General features: G+C 47.6%; 1 protein-coding gene across 1 annotated transcript; it reads right to left on the bottom strand.

Annotated features, from left to right (window-relative positions):
* Window positions 1-526: 526 nt before the first annotated feature.
* Window positions 527-2,767, bottom strand: SLC18A3 (solute carrier family 18 member A3). The gene has a single exon (XM_033066122.2). It carries the CDS (start codon window positions 2,765-2,767, stop codon window positions 1,187-1,189), a length of 1,581 nt encoding a protein of 526 aa, XP_032922013.1. The 3' UTR covers window positions 527-1,186.
* Between the last annotated feature and the right edge of the window lie 18,598 nt (window positions 2,768-21,365).

The raw sequence follows: 21,365 nt of genomic DNA, 5'->3' as shown, positions 1-21,365 counted from the left end.
AAACGATTTTATTTTATATTAAGAGAAATTTATAGGGCAAATGATGCAGTCTGGTTCCCTTGTGAGTGGATCGAAGGTTTCCACTATTTGCAAATGTTTGAATGAAGCGTTTCACCCGTCTTTTGTTTTTGTTTAATCCCTGTCGAGTCACTGAGGTGGGTGCCTTTTAATTGAGGCAGCATTTAGCACTGAGAAAGGCACCTCCCTTCTAACTGCTGGTAATGTAATTTTTGAAATATTAGAAAACTGAAATTCATGATTGTGGGGAATTAAAACTGAATTTCCATGAGAATTCAAGGAGCTGTTTTTAAGCAAGCAGTAGCACGGTTGCAGCGAGATGTCGTTCGCTCAGACCCATTATGTTGTGAAGAATGAATGAGAACATTTTGTACTGGGGTTTTCTCCCGTACCATTTTGGTAGCTAGTGAGAATTGTGCTCTGGGGAATTGTTACTTTAGGGGTTACACTGAGCACAACCGGCTCCCTCCCTGAAGCAGCCCTCAAAAACAAAACAAAAGACAATTGATCCCCTTCAATTCTTTTTATTCAGATTGTATTATTCTTGTAACTTGGACTTCAACATAATACAGCATATTGCACTTACCGGAGAGCAGCACAAGAGAGAAAAAAAAGGTACAATACTTCAGTTTATTCCCAGGGAAGAATAAAATGAGACAGCTGTTGCTCTTCTTAAATATATGAAACCAACTGAAAGTCTGAGTATATGTACACAAGATTTACTAAGTCCCTGAATACACCATTTGAAATTTTACACATACTTTTTTGCTTTTCTTGTATTTTTTACAGAGATATACAGTATGTCACACATAGTTTCAGTTTGAGAACACTCTGCACAATTATAACCCAGCTACGAGGCTGTTGGGTTTTTTATTTTCTTTTTGGTGTTTTTTTTTTGGAAAGATCCCCTCAGATTTCTGCTAATGATTACTCCAATAATTTTTTTCAGCATCGTCTCCCATTTTCCACCCCGTCCACCTTGCCAGAATGCTGAGGGAAATACCGATTAAAAGTAAGTCTAGAAGAAAGCCATTACATCATGACAAAGGTTAAACTGTAGATATTGCACGTCAGTACAGAAACATAATGCAGTAACATTTTCATCCCCCTCTTTGCCTCTCTCCCACATGTCTCTTCTTGCTCCTGGGTCTGGGCCACATGGGGGAACCTAACTGTACTCATAGTCTGATGAGTCCTCCTCAGACACCCCTTTCAGGTCTCTGTGGTAAGAGCCCATGCCGTTCTCATCCATCTCACCCGCTGGCTGGAGGCTTTTGCCCATGCCTTTGCGCTCCTCCATTTTGATGGTGTCGTAGAGTCCCTTAGGTCCTTCTTCAAGGAGGATGTTCCTCTCTGAGTGAGAGGGTTTCATTTGGCAGACATTTTTGAGAAAGAGAAGGACAGGGGCATAAAGCACGTTGGCGAGCCCCATGCCCAGGTTGAGCTGCGCAAAGCCCATGGTGTGCACAATCTGGCCGGCCACGATGGGCCCCAGGGCATACGCCACACAGTAGGAGATGTCTGCAATGGCGTAGACGCTGCCATAGACAGAGACGTGACGCACGTCCACCAGGAAAGCCAGGGTGGGCAGCAGGGCTGTGTCCACCAGGGCGATGCCAAAGCAGATGCCACAAAGGGGAATGATGACCTGCCCGAAATTCCTGCAGGCTGGCACCAAGCAGGAGCTGGCACCGATGATGGCCATGCCCAGGGCCCCGTAGAACCACTGCAGGTGTGGGTACGCAGCAGCCAGCTGGACGGTGACGTAGACGCCCAGCACGTGGGGGAAGAAGGCGGGCAGCCAGGTGAGGCCCACCTCCCACTCGCTGGCCCCCATGGAATCCTTCATCCAGTTGGCGATGGTGGGCTCCAGGAAGGCCAGGGGGATGTTGCAGGTGGCCAGGGCCCCTGCCACCACGGCAATGTAGGGGTCGATCATGAGGCGGTGTATGGGGGTGCCCACAGGCATGTTGGCCCGCGCCCCGGTGCCGCCCGGCGGCGCCAGGACCAGCAGCAGCAGCCCGTCGAGGAGGCAGACGCAGGCCAGCACCAGGAAGGGCACCCGCTTGCCCGCGAACTCGTAGAGGACGCCGCCGAAGGGAGGGGCGGCCAGGCTGCCGAAGGAGATGCAGGCCAGCGCCGTGCCCAGGGCGCGGCTCCGCGCCGGCTCCTCGGCGTAGCGGTCGGCGATGAGGGCGATGCCGGCGGTGTCTGCGAAGGCAGAGCCCAGCCCCTGCAGACTGCGCGCCGCGAACAGGGTCGCGTAGTTCTCGGCGAAGGCGAAGGTGGTGGTGGACAGGAACAGGACGCCCAGCCCGGCCAGCAGCGGCAACTCGTAGCCCACGCGGTCGATGAGGGTGCCGCTGAGAGGGTTCACCAGCAGCTGCAGCATGGCTTTAGAGGCGAACAGCACCCCGATCTGCACGTCCTCGTTGCTCCCCGAGGCCGGCGGGTACCGCGCAGTCAGAAGGCTCCGGTTGCCGCCGCCGCTCCCGTTGCCCCCCGCGGGCGCGGACGGGCCGGCGGTGCCGCCGCGCATGGCCGCGATGTAGTCGGGGATGATGGGCACGATGACCATGTAGAGCATGTTGTCCAGCAGCAGCGCCACGCACACCACCCCCAGCAGCAGCCGCCGCTGCCGCCGTGCCTCCCCCATGGCGGTGCCCAGCTGCCGCCGCCGCTCGCCCACCGCCTCCGAGAGCCGCTCCACGGCGGCCCGCGCCCGGCCCGCGCCCCCCGCCTCCGACATCGCCCTCAGCGCCGCCGCCGCCCCGCCGCCCGCATGGGGCACGGCGGGGGCGGCCCCGCCGCCTCGGCCGCCCGAGCCGCCGCCGCTCACCTCCGGGCGGCTGCCGTCAGCCCGCGCCGCCGCTGCCAGGCGGCTCCGAGGGGCCGGTCCTCCATCACCACACTAATAAGAGCCGCGCACGGAAACCCCACCCGCCCCCGCCACCGCGCTGGCCCCGCCGCTCGCCCGCCCGCCCGCACTCCGCGCCCCGCCCCGCCCCGCCCCGCCCCGCCCCGCCCCGCTGCACCGCGCCGGGGACGGCAGCTCTGCCCGCCTCGGCATGGGGGCTGCGGGGCGGGGGTGCCGCCGGGGCTCCCCGCCCCGGGGGTGTGCCTGGAGGGGCGGTGGGGACGCGGCACCGCCCCCGAGCCGGGGGCCCGACGGCGCGGCTGGCAGCGCTGGAAGCGAGCCCGGCTCCCCGGCAGCCTCCCGGAGTTCTCCGTTGCCTCCCCCTGGGCCGGGGCGCCGTGCCCCCGCCGGTGCTGCGGGCAGCGGTCCCGTGTCCTGTCAGCCCCGCTGCCCCAGCGCAGCCTGCGGAGCCCGGCGATCGCGGGCTGTGCCGCTGTGCTGCCGCCGTCCAACCCAGAGCGGCTCGGCGCGGGCCCTCCGCTGGTGTAGCCGGCCAGGGCAGCGTGTGGGTGCGCCCAGGGGGATTTGGGCTAATCGGGAACGGGGCTGGCAGGGCTGGGCTGAGCCCTGCCCCACCTCACGGGGGGCGTGAGACCGCGGCAGCATCACTGGAAATCACAGAGCAACGCAGTAGCTGCCTTGCTGCGTGCGAGCGTGTTTCTAACACTCAAACACCAGGGAAATAATCCTCAAAGTGCGGTTGTGTTGCACCGCATTTTGCCGGGCCAGTGCGGCAGCTGGAAGCGCTGCGGAGCAAGGGGCCTCACTCGGTGCAGAGGCTTTGGTATTGAGAAGCGCTCCTCAGCACAAAGCAGCATATCATTGCTCCTGTAGCAGAAATGACATGTGGGCTGATCCAAGGAGGATCTCTGCGGAAGGCTGTATGGAATAATCCCATCTCAGCCGATCGGTTCCTGAGTGCATGTGGAGTTTGGGCAACTTCATTTGCTTGCGTAGCAGGGCTTCCACAGCTGAAAGGGAGATGAATTATCTGTCAGTTGCTGTATCCTGCTCTGTTGCGAGAAAACATTCTAGATGGCCAGAAAGACTTTAAGATGGATCCCTGCATGGAGTAGCATACAGATCCGATTGTGCTTACACAGAAGTGGAACCTTAGAGCATATTTAAAATAACAATAGCCCTAGACATCTATATTGTCATTGTTACCGCTGTTATTCATTTACTACATCCACTGTAAAACTGCAGAAATGTACCACTGACAATCGGGATAAAGCTCTTGACTTGGGACTCTAAATAAGCTATCGTCCTAAATGCTTCAAAAGCTCATTTCAGGGTGTAGAAGGAAAGTGAAGGAATAGAAGAGTCTAACTGGAAGGATACTGAGCTAAAAGCCAAGGCTGCTGCACTTGGCTGCACGGTGTCAAGATACTTGTCACCTGTGAGATTGATTTAGTTGGGAAAAAATCAAACCAAACACTACCAAGTCCATCCTCTGATTCCTCAAACAGACCCCGGGGCAGTTTGTTGAGAACATGTTTCTGCAGAGGACTGTGAGCATGGGAGGAGCAGCTACCCAGATGATGCGGAGATGGCTGCAGGAAGCGCCCTCTGTTTGGGATGGATATCACGTTTGCAGTAGGCGGTAATGGGTTGGGGGCAGATACGACTTTGGATCATTGCTGTGCTGCAGTCAGGAGTATTGGAATCTTGGCTCTCGCTTGATGAGGCACTTTATTTGATTAAAGTTTCCCTTTTAATCAGAGATATGGTCATTTCCCGTCTCTAAAATGGAATCTGGCTCTGGGGGTCATGTCTGGATAATAAAAGGACTGGTTCTCTTGTCTCATGGGAGTTGATATCGAATTTATTACCATCAAGAGAAAGCAGAATTATACTTGTAAAATGTTGCATAATAAATTTAGCTTCCTTAGTAAATCAAATCAGCGGGTACCCTTATCTGCAAGAGATGCGTCATCGCTACGTGAGTTTCTTTGACTAGACAGAACTAATGGGGAGAAAATGTACCTTCCAGTGTGATCAAAGTTGATGGACCCACAGTAAATTAAAGTTAAAAAAAAGTCTCCCTGGTGTTTGGCTTAGAAATTTATATTTGGGAAGGGACTTCAAGGTGAAATGAGATGACCCTTAAAATTTTGTGCTTTTATCCCAGAGCCAAGAGATGTGACAATTATTTAGTTTGAGAGGAGGAATGCCGAGGAGGTGATGTACTTCATTTGTCCTCCAGTGCAGAACATGCAGATTTGGAAAACCACCGTTAATGTCAAGGAGATAGAGAAAATTTTGGACCTGTGTAAACAACACAGATGACTGCACCAGGACTTTTACCACTTTCTTTGTTCTAGAGGCTGTAGATGATGCAAAAGTAGCTCAGGATGACTGTTTGGCAATAAAAAGGAATTTATGATTGAACCCAAAAAAGCCCATGGCCCAGAGAAATTATACTTAGAATCTTCAAGATTTCAGAAAAAATCCTAGAAAATATGTAACATATATGAGCCTACAAACCTTCATGTCTGCTGATGTTTAAGTTGACTGTAAGGGTAAAATGGGGTAAAATGACTGATTGATCACATGTCTAACATTTAAAAAGGAAGACCTACCTCCACTGAAAATTTTGGAAAAATGAGAGAGGTTTCTCTCCAAACATCAAAACAAATATATAAGTAGTTAAACAGATAAAATTACTTGTGTACAGTCTGCTCGTGTTTGTCCTGTTACCTACTGAATTGATGGTCCTGGTGCTTTGAAATGACAGTTGTTTTTGATGCTGTATCAGGGTGATTTTACAGGGAGAGAGAGAGAGGGAGAGAAGCAACAACTGCTGTGATGCACTCTGCTACCAGGAATGGAACTGAGTTAATTGTGCCTCCTTAGGAGCCTTTCTTTCACAGGAGAAAAAGTTTTTGCTGAGAGGTGTCCAAACACAATGAGTCAGAGAATTAAGAGTCTTGCAGGTCTGCAAAATATTCATACTCTTAATGGCCTGAGTACTTAATGTCTGCAATAGAGAGCTTACCCTCTTCAGTATATGGCAATACTTTTTAGCACTTAAGACTAAACTAATTATGTGTTTCTTTTTTGATTAAAAGACCTGCTAATATGATTCTGCCAAATAGGAGACAAGTATGTTACAATCTTTAGAAGTGTGGTAGAGGAAAAGGGAAGAGATAGAAGTTAAGGTCCATTTTCAACAACTTAATTTCAAATGCATTTTTGTGCAGAAAACGGTCAGGCTGTCAAATGACAGCCAATAAGTTATTGTTGTGAATGTGATTACCAAGAAAACAAGGGATATTTTGCATTATCCTGTATGTCAGTAGTAGCTGAGGTTCCTGCTCGGCTCTAAAACCTTTGTTGCCAAGGCAAATGGACGCACAGCAGAGACAGAGGCACATGAGGCACACAGAGGAGCTTTGGAGAGCAGAGGAAAGAGGGAGTCCTGCCCGTGGCTGGTGGTGCCATGAGGTGGCACTGTGCATGGATATGCCAGGCCGGGCTTGGTAGCCCTCGTCCTGCTTTGGGTCCCAGCTGGGCTGGTTGGCAGTGCTGGCTGGACAAGCCTTAGCCCCTCCAACCATCAATACTTTTGGGATCAGGAGGATTAGCCACTAGGCACAGCCTTTTTGAGGTGACCATGTGTCCTGTAGCTCTGTCAAAACTTCTTGTGTGATACAGGTGTAATGTGGGATGGGGACTGTACATGAAAGTGTGCCCTTCCACTTCTGTAAAAGCATTGTTCAATATGAAAAACTGCTTTTTATTAGTGGTTGTCATACTTTGAGGAATGGTAAAATAACCAGGGTGGGTTTTTTAAAATTTGTGTTACACCTATACTTCATGCTGCTTCACTCTTTGGAAATAGTGCTTGGAGAGAAAGGAAAAATAGATGAAGATAGGAAAAATAAGAGAAAAAGCAATTCAAGGGTTTATGTCTAAGCTCATACCAGTTCTAGCAATAGTTGATGTTCTTGATAGTTGTAACAGATAGTTCTTCAGTTAGAGTTTAAAGAAAGCTAGTAAATGATTGTGTGTCTTCCAGCTCTGAAAGTACAGGGTATTCTCTATGACAAAGTCATTTCAGTGAATGGAATTTTCACTTTCCCTCTTGGAGAATGCTTATCTCTCCAATAAAATTCAGGGCTTGAGTAATCTCCTAATGTTCAGTCTGAAATGTCTTTTCCTGTTTTCTCATGTTAAGCCTTTGTCTACTGTGTGCATCACCTCAAACCACTTTTTATCTTCTTCATATCCTTCAAACATTTGCTGTGTTAGTCCCAGATTACATGAGAATGACAACTGGTGTCTGTCTTTGAGATGCAAGAAGCAGCTATAAAATCTGGGAAGATGCTGTTCCTTCCATTGACTGCTCCTCTTCCTGGTCCTTGAACACCATTTTTGTCCTGTCATGTCTTTGCTCTTTTGGGGAAGCCTGTGAAAATGTTCTCCAACCAACCACAAAAGTATTTTTCCCCCCAATGTTATCCTGGTTTTCATATTTTTGTTGTAAAAATACAGAATCTATCCTTGCTCCAAGACTCCTCAAGTTCATTTCTGATCCAATTTTGCAGGGAACAGGACTGGAAGAATGTTTGGACGCTTCCTCATGCTTAGCGTCCTCCTCCACTAGCTACTCATCTCTGCTCACCTTTTGGGGCTTTGCTGCAGTCCAAATAAAATTTCTCACTGCTTAACAGCCTTTCAGAACTGTGATAGCAGGAAACACACCTTCCACATGTTCACAAATAGTTTCTGGGGCTTTAAAATGGTGTCAGATTGGCAGTTTTGTTTGCTGACTGTTCAAATGTGCATTTCCATCATGCTGGACATTCTCCTCATGCTGACTACAGAAGAAAGATAAATCAAAGAACATGTCAGATATTTTGGATTGGTAATCTGTAAAGACATTCATTTTTCCAAAGCAGAATGAATTGAATATGAATATTTTACTTAAATGGGGAGGCAAATATCTTGTCAAATAATTAAATATATGTTTGCAAGATATATTGTAAGTGACATATTCCAGTGACAGGATACAAGTCATCTTGTATCTTCTAACTATTTAAGTAAAATTTCAGTGTCAGGAAAAGCTCAGGCATCTGGCAAGTCTGTAATGCCTTTCTACAAAATTATTACCAAGGAGAAAATTCTAAGTATGAACTAGGCATGGGTGTCTGGAGACAAACGACATAAAGTTGTAGTGAATCCTACTTTTCCATGTGACCTAAGGAAATCAGAAATATAATCCCAGATAATTACTCATGTTCATCTGATCCATCTAAATATCTAAAACTTAGATATTTACTCATGTGCATGTATTATATGTTAGGTTTGTCTGTGGCAGCATTTGCCACCAGACTTACCCATCTCTTCCCAGTGCACTTTTTGTTCATAAAAAAGTTATGTTTCTGTAGCTTTCATCCTCTGCCAACATTTTGAATGACTGTGGCATTTCAACTGCTTGTAAAGAGGTGAGGAAAATGCTCCTTTCTACAGCATAGATAAAGCCAGTGGAGACTGAAGCCACCTTGAAGGTCCTTACAGATCTGTGGGATTAGTATTCACACAGATTTAGGAAGGGAAATCAGGGGTACATCATGCTTCCTACCTCTGGAGTTTACAAGACTGATTCTTAGCCTGCTAGCCTGAGGCTGGTTTTGGCATGGCATGAGCTGGTGTCACTGTGAAGCTGCTGTTGGTGGGAAAGCTTGGAACTGGTTGTCAGTAGAGGCAGAAGAGTGAAGTAAGTGATTGTGTGGTGCTTTTTTGTCACTGGGAGTATCTGCTGAAGTCTCTGTTGCCACTGCAGCTTCAGAGCAGTATATGGTCCATATGTGGCTTTTGTCAGCTGGGGGCTCTTTGCAAGGTACAAAGGGCAGTGACTCCTGCTGGTGCTTTTACGTCTATCAAGGCAGTCTTTGCTATTTTTGGATAAAGTTTAATAATTGACATCTTTTTTTCTTTTTCTTTTTATTCATGAACCATCTGAAGGTACTTGTACAGTTGTCTCTTACTTTGTTTGAATATATTGTAAGTTGCTCTTAGCATGAAGGTTGTTTTCAGAGAAGTTGCTGCAAGAATGAGATGCCTGACATTAGAAATCTGGACTCCACTGATTGGCTCTCAGGGGTGGAGCACCTCCTGTTGCTTCCCTGCTTGGGCTGGAAGCACATGGAATTAGTGTTAATGTCTTAGCCTGAGCATGTCTACGCCCCCTCAAACTGAGCAAAGTAGATCATAAGTGGAATAAACTTAATAAGAAGAGGTGAGATTTGACAGCACGTCTAGTAAATTTATGTTTAGAAATTGTACTGAAAGCTCTCTGGAGGATTTGAAAATCCAAGGAGATGAAGTCCATTTGCTACTAACCAAGGCAGGACCAACTGGGTAGCAGGAGGAACACCAGGGAGAAACAGCTGAGAGAGCTCCTGCTCTGAGCCCTCTTGCTGGTGGGAAAATGCATGGGATTTGCTGTCAAAATGTGATGGGACTGGTGGTGTCCCAGTTGTAAACCCAAGGAATGCTTGGTTATGTAGGTTAGATTCAGAAGCAGAATTTCAGCTTTTTTAAACAGTTTGTCACAGTGGATGTGTGGGATTTTTTTTGTGTGGCTGTTTTGTTTCTTTGTGGTTTTTTTGGTTTTTTGGTTGTTTTTTGGCCCAGAAACACAAAATTACGGGGCAAGTTTTCTTTGACTTTCAGTTAGATGGTGGCACCTGCAGATGAACTTAATTCTTTTGAAATGTACCCAACTGTTTTAATGGTGAACATGGCAACAGAATGGAAAAGTACTTTGGTTTACTGGTACTGTTGAGAACTCTGTTTTTCAGCTCATAGTATATGAGGATTATGTGTTCTGTTCATTTCATGACCTGAACTGTATGTATGGAACAGAAGGCTGCTCTCTGCAGGTTTCTGTACTATGTGCACATCCCTTGAGTAAAAGGGAAATGCAGGGAACATGCAGCAGTGAACTAAAGGATGTTGAACATACACTGTGAAGGAAACTGATTCCAACTGGACACAAATGAGGTTGCATTTGAAGGGAACTATTTACCTCCTGACAAGATTTTAGGAATTCAGTGGGCTCCAGTAATTTCCTAACAGTGAACTTTTAAAGAGATTTTCCATTTCCTTGATTGCTGCTATATTTAAAGAAGATGGCACTTGAGAATTGAGAGCAGGACGCAGTGACCTTGCCTTACCCATAACGCCAGTGGAAGCCACTATTCTTGGAGCACTGTAATTCTGCTCTCTCTGGGAGGCTGCCTTTGATTTCAAGGCAAAAGGCTGGAGCTCCCATATGGGAGACTGCTGTCCTGCATCTCTCACCGAGCGTGCATTAACTGGAGAGCAGGCATCAGATTAACATCCCTAGTGCTGTCATAAATCAATCTGTGTATGCTTAAACAAGTTACATCAGCCTAATGGGAAAAGATGTGGTGAGACAATTAAAAGAATTAACCCGGAGCAGGGGGGTCGATAGCAGGGAATAATCTGTTGCTGGAGTGTGACGCCCAGGCGCCATGGTAGTTCTGGCAGCCAGTCCCTGCAGGAATTGAGCCCCAGTCTCTCTCGTGGGAGGGCTGATGCATTTTCAGAGGATCTGGCAATGGGGCTCTGGGGTTTCCAGATGCTTGAAGGCTGATGAGGTTTAATTATTTTTATTATTAATTTTTGTCACTCTGAGGTAGAAAGCAGCTGTGTGTGAATGAGCTCACTAGTGCATGTGTAAATAAGCCAGCTCAGAGCCTTCCTGCCAGTGGAATCAGAGCATAAGCAATAGGGTGCAATCAATTTTAGTGATTTAATACTGTCTAGGTAAGCTTTTCTTCTTACTTACTGACTCAAGAAGCTTGTCTTGCCATACTGTTCTTATGCTTTAGTGAGTTGCCTAAATTGAGCAGTGCAAATGGCTGCCAATGGAAACCAGAAACTAAGACTTCTTATTAGATTTACTACAGTGGTCATTATGGTGAATTTAATTACGAAAAAGGCAGGGGAGAGTTGCTAAAAAAAGATACGGGTTTGTTTCCTTTACTCCTCCGCACCTTGTGAAAAGTCAAATTGGAAATGCATATCTATCAGGCTTACAGTCTTAGAGCACATTTTGCAAGCTCCTTCCAGACATTTGCACAGGGGTCTTTGAAAAATGAGCCTCTGTCTTCCCCAGCCAATACTCAGTACCTGAATCCAGTTCAGCTGCTCCCTGTGTGAGTTAATGGAAACCTCTGCTCCTTCATTTCCCTTGAGTCTGCTTCTTGTTTCCCTGGAAGATTTCTTTTGCATGGGGCTACTTGTGCCTGGAAAACACAGTCAATGTAATGTACCTGGGACCAATGTAAACCTCCTCCTTTCCTCCTGGTTCAATGCAGAGAAAGTCGAACTGTGTGCTGAAACTGAGGGAGTTGTGACAGTCTCTGTCACACAGGTATGTTTCAGAGAAAGGCAAGGGAGTCAAGAAGAAATTGAGAGCTGGTGGAAAGGGGTACTCACAGCATTGTGTTTGTGTACTTCACCTTTTTTTTTTTCCCCTGTAGCTTTGTTATCATCTTCAGGCAGAGAAACCTGTGCTTGCAAATTGTTTTCTTTTCCACTTCTCCCCAAGCAGCACAGTGAACTGTTACTGGGACCATAAGGGGCAGCATGAGGAGGTAATAGAGTTCAAGGAGTTCTCTGGATGTGGGGGAAGCTCCACCATGTATCTCAGAGCATGTGATGTTAACACTGTGAGCCACCAGACCACCAAAGCCTGAAGAGTGAGGCTAAATGCCAGTGGTGTCTGCAAGAAATTAAGTTATTGGCTGTCCAACCCTTTGCTTGCTAAGTGTGTCTCTTGGCTCGAGGCACATCAGGTAGTGCTGGGACTGGCACTGCTGCTGCTGCATTACCGCAAAGCCAGCAGTGAGCCGCTAATGGTGCAGTGTCCTCCCCTGCCAGTGGCAATGGATGTTTGAAGGAGCTGCTTCCCCAGCTCATGTGTGCATGACTCAATTTGTGTGTGTTGTGCTTAGATTTGTTTTTGGTGGACATGCTGAAGAGGCCCAGGAGCAGAGAAAGGCTCTTGCTGGCCCAGGAGACCAGCAGCATGGAAAGGCTTTTGAGAGAGGCAACAGGAATGCTGGCCCTAGTTGCTCTGCTTTCTGCTTGCTGCTTTGAAGGATCCTGGCAGCAAGGTACGATGCAAGATAAACTTTGTGGCCATTTTTCAGTGTGCCAGTTGCACAGATAATGGATCTCAATCGGGAAACCTCACCAGGACAGGCAGGGGTAAGGGTTAGTGCAAACCTGGCTTTTCCCCTCTCCTAGCAGCTATCCAGCTGCATCTTCTAGCACAATGCCTTTAGCAATCATCGAACTTTTGACCCCAGTCTCTGAAGTAATGCCAAGTATGTTTAGCACACATACAAATGAAGTGGAAATCATTATTGGCTTGCTCATGACCTGCTGAAAAATGGTTCCCCTCCGGGGGCTCTGTTTGCATTTCCCTCAGTGTCTCTGAGCACTCAATCTTTCAGCAGTTTCATGTGCTACGAGCTGAGCATCAGTGTGCTTTTGATTGGATCGACCTGCCACCGCCTGTTCACGCCAGACCTTTCCAGCCTTAGGTTTTCTGAGGCAGCAGTGACAGAGTTCACACCTAAGCACCCCCCAGAACACACACCACGTTTATATTGTATACCCAGGTGTTACTCAGGACCACATCTAGCTCATGTCATGCTGGGAGCTGGTCTCAGCCTGTCCTCTCTGTCCTTCAACTACCAAGTCCCAGGAAAAGGAAATGCAGATTTGTAGGCTGTCAGGAGGCTCTGCTGATCCAGATGACTGGCAGCCCAAATGGCAAGGTTTCTTCCAACCCTGAATGTTATTTCTCTGCTTTCTCTCTGCATGCATATATTCATTTTGTCTGGGCTGCCACGAGGGTTGACAAAGCTGATCTCTTCTTTAAATGTCCATCATTGGAGCCCCTTGTCTTCTAAACAAAGAAACTTCCAAACACTCAGAAACCTCTGAAATATTTATCTGAAATACAGGAATAAAATATATTTTATTTTTATTTTTATTTCTTTCCTAAGCAAAGCTACACATAAAGCTTGAGAGAAGGTCGAAGCTCATTGAGATAATTCCTACTTATTCTGTGTAGATACAGAGTGATTCCAACAACTGGATTGTTCTTAGCAAGAGCCTCCTTTTGCATTTGCATGTAAATGATCACAGGAAGAAGGAAACCCCAGTATTCACCTCGTCACCTTATCCTGCATTATAGTTGACATATTTTGAATAGTTGATCCTCCCAATTTGCAATTTTTTTTTGGTACTGTTTTAGTAAATGGCATTTTCTTCTCCAAATGTGTTCTAAGTTCTTTTCTGTTGGTATACCAGAGCCCGTGTTGAGACAGCACCTGTTCTGGCAGAGCACCACGGTGTTAGGATGATTGATGGACAGCTGGCCCTGTGGCAGCAAAGCCCCTTCCTCCAAAGAGATGGCAGGACTCCAGCTGGCTGAGGGGATGTGGCAGAGCAACGGGAGCAGGGCCTGGCTCTTCTGTGCCTGCTCTGCTCTTTGCCACAGTCCTCTTGGAACTCCTGCCCTTGTGCTGAGGGGCACTCGGAGCCAGGCCTGCTGTGCTGTGCTGTGCTGTGCTGTGCTGTGCTGTGCTGGGCTGGGCTGGGCTGTGCTGGGCTGTGCTGTGCTGTGCTGGGCTGGGCTGTGCTGTGCTGTGCTGTGCTGGGCTGTGCTGTGCTGTGCTGGGCTGGGCTGTGCTGTGCTGTGCTGTGCTGGGCTGTGCTGTGCTGTGCTGTGCTGGGCTGTGCTCTGCTGTGCTGTGCTGTGCTGTGCTGTGCTGTGCTGTGCTGTGCTGGGCTGGGCTGTGCTGTGCTGGGCTGTGCTGGGCTGTGCTGTGCTGTGCTGTGCTGTGCTGTGCTGTGCCGTGCCGTGCCGTACTGTGCTGTGCTGTGCTGTGCTGGGCTGGGCTGGGCTGTGCTGTGCTGTGCTGTGCTGGGCTGTGCTGTGCTGTGCTGGGCTGGGCTGTGCTGTGCTGTGCTGTGCTGGGCTGTGCTGTGCTGTGCTGGGCTGGGCTGTGCTGTGCTGTGCTGTGCTGGGCTGTGCTGTGCTGTGCTGTGCTGGGCTGTGCTCTGCTGTGCTGTGCTGTGCTGTGCTGTGCTGTGCTGTGCTGTGCTGGGCTGTGCTGTGCTGTGCTGGGCTGTGCTGGGCTGGGCTGGGCTGGGCTGTGCTGTGCTGTGCTGGGCTGTGCTGAGCTGTGCTGGGCTGTGCTGTGCTGTGCTGTGCTGGGCTGGGCTGTGCTGTGCTGTGCTGTGCTGTGCTGGGCTGTGCTGTGCTGGGCTGTGCTGTGCTGGGCTGGGCTGTGCTGTGCTGTGCTGTGCTGGGCTGTGCTGTACTGGGCTGTGCTGGGCTGGGCTGTGCTGGGCTGTGCTGTGCTGTGCTGGGCTGTGCTGTGCTGTGCTGTGCTGTGCTGTGCCGTGCTGTGCTGTGCTGTGCTGTGCCGTGCTGTGCTGTGCTGTGCCGTGCCGTGCCGTACTGTGCTGTGCTGTGCTGTGCCGTACTGTGCTGTGCTGTGCTGTGCTGTGCTGGGCTGTGCTGGGCTGTGCTGTGCTGGGCTGTGCTGTGCTGTGCTGTGCTGGGCTGTGCTGTGCTGTGCTGTGCTGGGCTGTGCTGTGCTGGGCTGTGCTGTGCCGTGCTGTGCTGTGCTGGGCTGTGCTGTGCTGTGCTGAGCTGGGCTGTGCTGGGCTGTGCTGGGCTGTGCTGTTCGTGTCCCCAGCACTGCTGCCTCGCCCCGCGGGTCACGCTGCCTGCGCTGTCCTGGTACAGCTCATTCACGGGCTGTCCTGGTACAGCTCATTCACGGGCTGTCCTGGTACAGCACATTCACGGGCTGTTCTCAGCATCCCCTGCAGCTCGGCTGTGTCGGTGTCCCGGGCCAGCTCTCCAGCCGTGGCACAGGCTCAGCAGTGCCGGGTGTGCCGGCGCTCCGGGTGCGCCTCTCCCCGGGACAGAGGGGAGCGCAGCAGATCGGGGCAGGGCGGGGAGGGAATCGAGCTCCTGCTCCGCTGAACCGCTGCAGCAAACCCACGGCTCGGGCAGGGCTCCTGTCCGTGCACCAGCTCCTCAGAGCACTTTGTCCAAGGTAAAACCTGGCAAGATGCTGCCTGGCCATCGATAGCCGCGCGCCCCTGAAGTTACACAGAAACACTGCAGGAAAGACTTTCGGAGCTGCTGGAAACCAGCTGAGGATTCAGCACACCCCCAGTCTCTAGTGTGACCTTTATCATTGGAGGTGATGTGGCAAGGATCATAGGGACCCGTTCCTCTGAAATTCTCCCCAGCTTTTGGGATTCTGCTCCCCCTCTCCAGATGAGAGTGTTGCCCATGCTGTGCACATAACGGGAGTGGGGTCCCTCCGAGTCCTGTGCTTTCAGTGGGCTTCAAAAAAACTGCAGCAGATATGCCATGGGTTGGTTGTACAAAGGGAAGAGACAGGAGAGAAGAAACAAAATAATTTTCTTTCTACTGTAACATGAATTAGTTATTGACTACATCGTTCTAATTTCAGGGAGTTTATGCGAGTGGTTCCCTAAATTTCGGATTTACTCTCCGTGAAATGCCCGGGACCCACCCACCCTTCCCTGCTCGGCTCTGCAGGCAGCAGTTCAGGACGCTGGGAGCAGATTTGTGGCCATTCAATGCCACCTTCTGGTTTTAAATGTAACAGCAGAGCTGCTCTAAAAGGGTTTATTGCCGTCTTTGATAAACTGGGATAACAAATACCTAACTTCTTTGGCGGCTTTCTTGGATAATTTTACACATTTTTCTACCAGGTAACATGAAATTTTTCCCTTGGATTACTGTTTATATTTGTAAAAAATATAATAAAGATAGGAACAAAAATATTATATTTTGATCTGCTGCTTACCTTAGAGAGTCAAGGTTCGGGAAAAGGCTCACCAGCATCACTACAGAAAATCTGCCAGGGCCATTTCTGTGTATCAGTAGCAAAGGTTCGATTTTCAGTAGCTAGCAACTGTTTGTCCTCTGGACATGTTATTTAATGATGTATTGCTGCAGAGTTTTTTGGTATTTAAATGGCCTTTCTACTCAGCACAAGGGAACTCCTTCCTTACAAAAAAAACCAAAAACAAAACCAAAGAAATAAAACAAAAAAAAATCCCAAACAAAACCCGAAAAAACCCCACAAACCCAACAAAATCCCCAAAAACTCACAAACAAAAAAACCCCACAAACAAACAAACAACCCACCCCCCCTCCAAAAAAAAACCTCCCACAATCCAAAAAGAAAAACTCAACCAACCAACCAAAAACCCTGAGTTACCTTACAAGAATGTGGTAAATAAAGGGTTTTCATGAGCTTCTCTCATATGCATCAGTCGTATGTGTGAACTTTTCACTGTCTCCAGCTAAAGTCAGTAAAGATTCGGACTAGAATCCAGTTGATATGACGGGGTTAGAAGGAATGCCCTGTTTCGGGTAAAGCTGCTGCTGTGTGGTTACATTCGGGTGATGGAAGATCTCCGTGGTGAGACTCTTTGCTCGTGGCTGTTTGGCCAGTAGAGGGTGCAAAGATCGCGTGTGTTTTGGGGGAAAAAAGTTCTTTTCTTCTTCAGCTCAGCCCCACATCTCTTTAGTGCCTAGCCTTTAGGGAAGTTTTTAACCACAAAGGAGAAAGAGAACGCAGAAGATGCAGAGTGTCAGCAGGTGGACAAGCATTGTTTGATAGAATCTAACTTCACTTTGCACATATGCCAGTTGCTACAGGAGATGCAGCCTGGCTGGGAATGGGGTTCCCTCTATTTACAGAAACTCATTTCTATTTTCTAGACAGTATTTTTATTGTTATTGACAACATGCATTTCTGCATGTCTTTTTTTTTGGGGTGGAAAATACTTAATTTTCATTTTTTCATTTTGTTTCAGCTACGGAGCGTCTTCTGCCTTTTTATTCCTTTCACAAAGATCTGATGACACCTTCTGCATGTAAAAAGTATGTTTTCATGAAGTGAGAAGCAACTTAGTTATTGGGGCATACCAAAAAATTAATTCCATCCTCAAGATAACAAGGTGCACTTATTTTATATTTCCCCTTGTTTCTTAGAGGGTTTGATATATGAACTTCATTCTCTATTACCACTATAAACCCTGATTTGCTGCTTTAGCAAGTGTTCTTGGCTGGTGTATGCTGACACTGAATTCTGCACACAAACATCAGCTGTCTGATTTGATCTCTCTCAGACTCTGATGGCAGTTTTATATGTTTAGACAATTTGTTAATAAATGTTATCTATTTTCACTACATTATGTGTAGGGCAATGGTATGTATGTAGTGGTGGAACTATTTGAAAGGAATTAAGAAGTACAAGGCAGTGTATTTGAGATAAAAAATAAAACATTCCTTGACTAACACTGGTATCTTCATGCTTGATAGAACATTTAGCAACTTTTTTCTCACTTAGGAGCCACCTTAAAGTTGTTGGCTTCAACAGGCATTTTTCAGGAGGAAGTCCTAGTTTTGTACTCTAAAAATTTCATGAGGATCCTGATAAAAGCTTCCTCTCTCTGAGAATGAGTGCCCTGTGGTTTATGATGAGTAGGTCAAATATTAATTCACTTGTGACATTGTCTTTTGTTTTTTCTTATTTCTTTGTATTGTAACTCCAGCAATGCATTAAGATTATGTCAGTGGAGGTGGGTTACAATGTAGGAGATTAATGTTGTTCAAATCCTTTGTTTGGTGAACAGCAAACAAAAATATTAATCTTAAAAATATAAGAAACAAATTTCTTCCTGGCAGAGTTCTTTCCCATTGTGGGTGGTCTGCTCAGATGCCTGGGTATCACCATCAGCTATCTTTATTTATTCCCAGTTTGTCAAACCCAGATCTCAGAGTAAGATCTGCAGCATTTATGCAAGAGCACGGAGCGAGAGGCAGCTGCTGTCTGGGCTGCTTGGAGCTGGCTAAGCTGCAGTGAGGTGTGTGCTGCCAGTGCCCACGGCCTCAGGAGACCCGATAATGAGCGCTCCTCCCACTGCCACAGCCAGCTCCATCCTGGGAGTCTGAAATAAATCACAGGCTGAGCCATGGCCTGGCTCCTTAGACAAGCTGCTGAATGCAGGAGACAGCCAGGCTTTAGAGGTTTCCACTATTTTGTAACTACAGCCTGAATGCACCTCTGTGTCTTCACCTTCTTCCAAGGAATATTTTCTGTATTTTCAGGCACCCCTTTGGTTCTGGTCTTACTTATCCAACCTCCCTTTTCATAGAGACTGAATGGGTGCTGAGGGTGGATACCCTGGTTTCTGCAGGAAATTGTATAGTACACTTCTAATTAAAACTCCAACAGAAACAGCCCATGTTTCTAAAGCTTCAGCAAAGACTGAAGGAAATGGAAGCTATCCCCTGTTGAGAGGACATCAAAGCAATTTCTGAAACTGAAGATATAATTATGACAGGGTCCTGTGGCTTTCCCTTCTCGCTGCTCGGCTTTCTGCCACTTTGTGCCGTCAGTCTGGGACTGGCGATCTGCATTCAGCAGCTTTCTTCCAAGTGATGTTATTTTCTGAGAGGAGGCACAGTGCTGAATGACCTTCCATTTCCCAGCTGTGAATCCAAGTATCTAGTCAGCAAATACTTGATGAGCTGTGTTTGGAGACAGCTTTGTGGTGTGCCTTTGAGCTGGCAGTGGTGGAAGGAGAGGTGATTTCTGCTCTTGACCCGGCAGAGGGCATGGGTTGGCTCCGGGGACTCATGCCAGATCCAAGGGCTGTGGAAAGCACCACTCATTGTTTATGCATCACTGTGGTTTCCGTCACTGATAAAACACTCCAGGGCATGCATTTTGGGGATTATCACACTTCCTGGGTGATTAAAGTCCCGGGGCAGCTAAGGTGTGTGATAATCACTCAGAAATCCACCGGATCTCGAGGTTTGAGGAGATCATACCATTTCCTTCTCAAGTTTTGTTTGCTGCAGCAAAAGCCCGGTGCTGCCATTGCTGTGGAGAGGTGGGATACCCAGAAAAGTGGAAAGCCCTGCTCAGAGCATGGCTTCAACCACCCAGGGAAAGGTGGTTTTCACAAAGAGCTGGGCTGGCCACATCATGCTGCATCTGCTCCTCCTGCTTCTCAGATCTGCAGTGGCTGTCAGGCTGAGCTAACATGATTATCCACAGGATGAGATTACCCAAAGGTGATTTCTTCTTTTCTTGCTGTGACAGGTGATGGGAACTGACTCTTCACCTTTAAAGTCACTCTGATGGAATAGGGCTTCCTTCAGGAAACTAAAGATGGGAACCAGAACTGTGTTATGTATCCCTTCCCATCTCATTTTCCTATGTCTGCATCTTGGATCACCAACACTGTGCTTTGAGCAGAGCTGTGAGTGCAGTGGGACAGTCACCAGGGATCTGTGATTGTGAGAGCAGCCCCAGCTCCTGGCCTTGTGGGGACATCTGAAGGTGGAGATGTTTGATGGGACAGGCACCAGTCCTCTTGAAGGAGCTTTTTGGTTTTGTTGTCTCTAATTTTGAGGCAATGTTTGTACCAAGTGTTGTTGAGGACATATCAGTGTCAGAATAGCAGGCTTAGACAATGCTCATTTTAAAAATGAACATTAGGTCAATTTATTGGTCATATGTGAAACAGCAGTGGCAATGCCTACAAGGGAGCCTGTGAAGGAGTTATGGTTTATATAGAATACCTAGAATTGCTCCTGTGCTGTCTGCAGGTCTGCAGTGTGGTGGGTAGATAAGCCTGCAGTGCAAATTGGAGGATCATGTGCAAGGAATTAGGAGAAGTAAATCTAATTATTACTCTGCAAAGACTATTTTCTGTCCCTTGATTCACTTTTTCCATCATATGAGTTCTCTGACATATTGGTGGCTCAGTATGATTTTGCACAGATTTGATTTTTGACATTGCGTGCTTAATTACTATAAAAAGGCTTGAAAACTTAGAAAATGAAAATGGTATGATACAGATACATCTGGTGGCAGATCAACAGATCTCAGTGTTTTGTAAGAGATCAACATGATGTTCTCTAAGGGAAAATGGCACAAAGAGACTTCCACCATACAATGACACGGAATATTACACCTGCTCAATAAATCAGGTAATCAGTGATCAGACCCAGTCTCTGTACATTGCAGCAGGCCCTTGAAACTATCTTTCAGCCACCAATGGTCCTTTTGGCTCAGTGCTTAATGGCAGTCACATAGAATTATCTGTGGCAACATTTAAGGTTCACTGTAATTCACACAGAATCCTTTAAACAATGTGTGAATCACAAAATCAGCTAGGTTGGAAAAGATCTTGGAGTCAAGCCCTTGAGAGAACAGGGGAATGAGCCACCCAGCTGGGCATCTCTTAACTGGTCACATTCCCACATTCCCCACCAGCCCCTTCCTCGGGGAGAAAGAGGAATTTGTATTTTCTGCTTCAGAGGATGAAATTAATTTTTGTAAAGTCCAGGCTGTCCAGGGCTTGCCTGAGGGAGTGGGAGTGGGCTCTGCCTCGGGTCAGGTGGCCTTTAGCAAAGCTCAGCTCAGCTGTGGGAAGCAGTCTGATGGTAATGAATGAGCCAGAAATCTGCCTGCGGAGCTGCTGCGGCCACATCATCCCATTTCCAGTGTCTGTCAGCGAACGTTTTGCCCCAGTTTCTTGTCTGTTTCCCTTTCAAACAGTCATTCCACAAATGACTCTATGGAAAAGCTAGATTAAAAAGTCACATAAGCTGCTTTAGCAGCCATTAGTTTAAATACACTCAGCAGTGTAAACATTCATATGCCAGATCAATTCAGTAAATGGAGACGGGTCACTGTATTAAATGGACTGGTGTGTGCTCAGGACACCAGGTCCCCTCAGCACGAGAGGCAGGGACTGTTCTCTCCCTCCAACACTTTACTCTCACTAAAAACACTTTATTGGAGAAATTATTTTGTCATTATTTGGAAGTAATGACAGAGACCTGGTTAGAGAGGTCCCTAAGAGGTTTAATATGTCTGCAGGACTGGGAGTTTAGAAGTCTTTTTTTTTCTGATAGGAAAAGAACTAAGGGAAAAAAAAAAGAAAAAAAGCATTGACTGAGGTTTCCTTGGGGCCCACTGAGGCTGCTGCAGTGATGGGAAATGTCATTAGGCAATTTCAGGTGTGCACCAGCTGTGCATCTTTTCTGGCTGTGGGCACAGGATGGGGTCACTTGGCATAGGGACACTTCTTTTGCTCCTCTGGGGGAACTTTGCCATTTCAGTGTACTCTGGTGATGGCAACACAGGACTGAATAAAGAGAAGATATGGAGAGAAGTTATGCTGACTCTTCACTATTACAGGCCATGGCCCTACTAGCACAATAACATTAATATCTTTCTTCCAATTTCTAAGACTGGTCTTTCTTATGTTATGATGAGACCTTGTTTTTTATTTG

The sequence above is a fragment of the Catharus ustulatus genome, chromosome 8, assembly GCF_009819885.2.
Source record: "Catharus ustulatus isolate bCatUst1 chromosome 8, bCatUst1.pri.v2, whole genome shotgun sequence".
Classification (NCBI taxonomy): domain Eukaryota; kingdom Metazoa; phylum Chordata; class Aves; order Passeriformes; family Turdidae; genus Catharus; species Catharus ustulatus.
This window is presented reverse-complemented; position numbering and strand designations above follow the sequence as displayed.

Bases quoted from the DNA above. Each gene is read 5' to 3' on its own strand.
- SLC18A3 (XM_033066122.2), bottom strand. From the start codon at position 2,767: ATGTCGGAGGCGGGGGGCGCGGGCCGGGCGCGGGCCGCCGTGGAGCGG.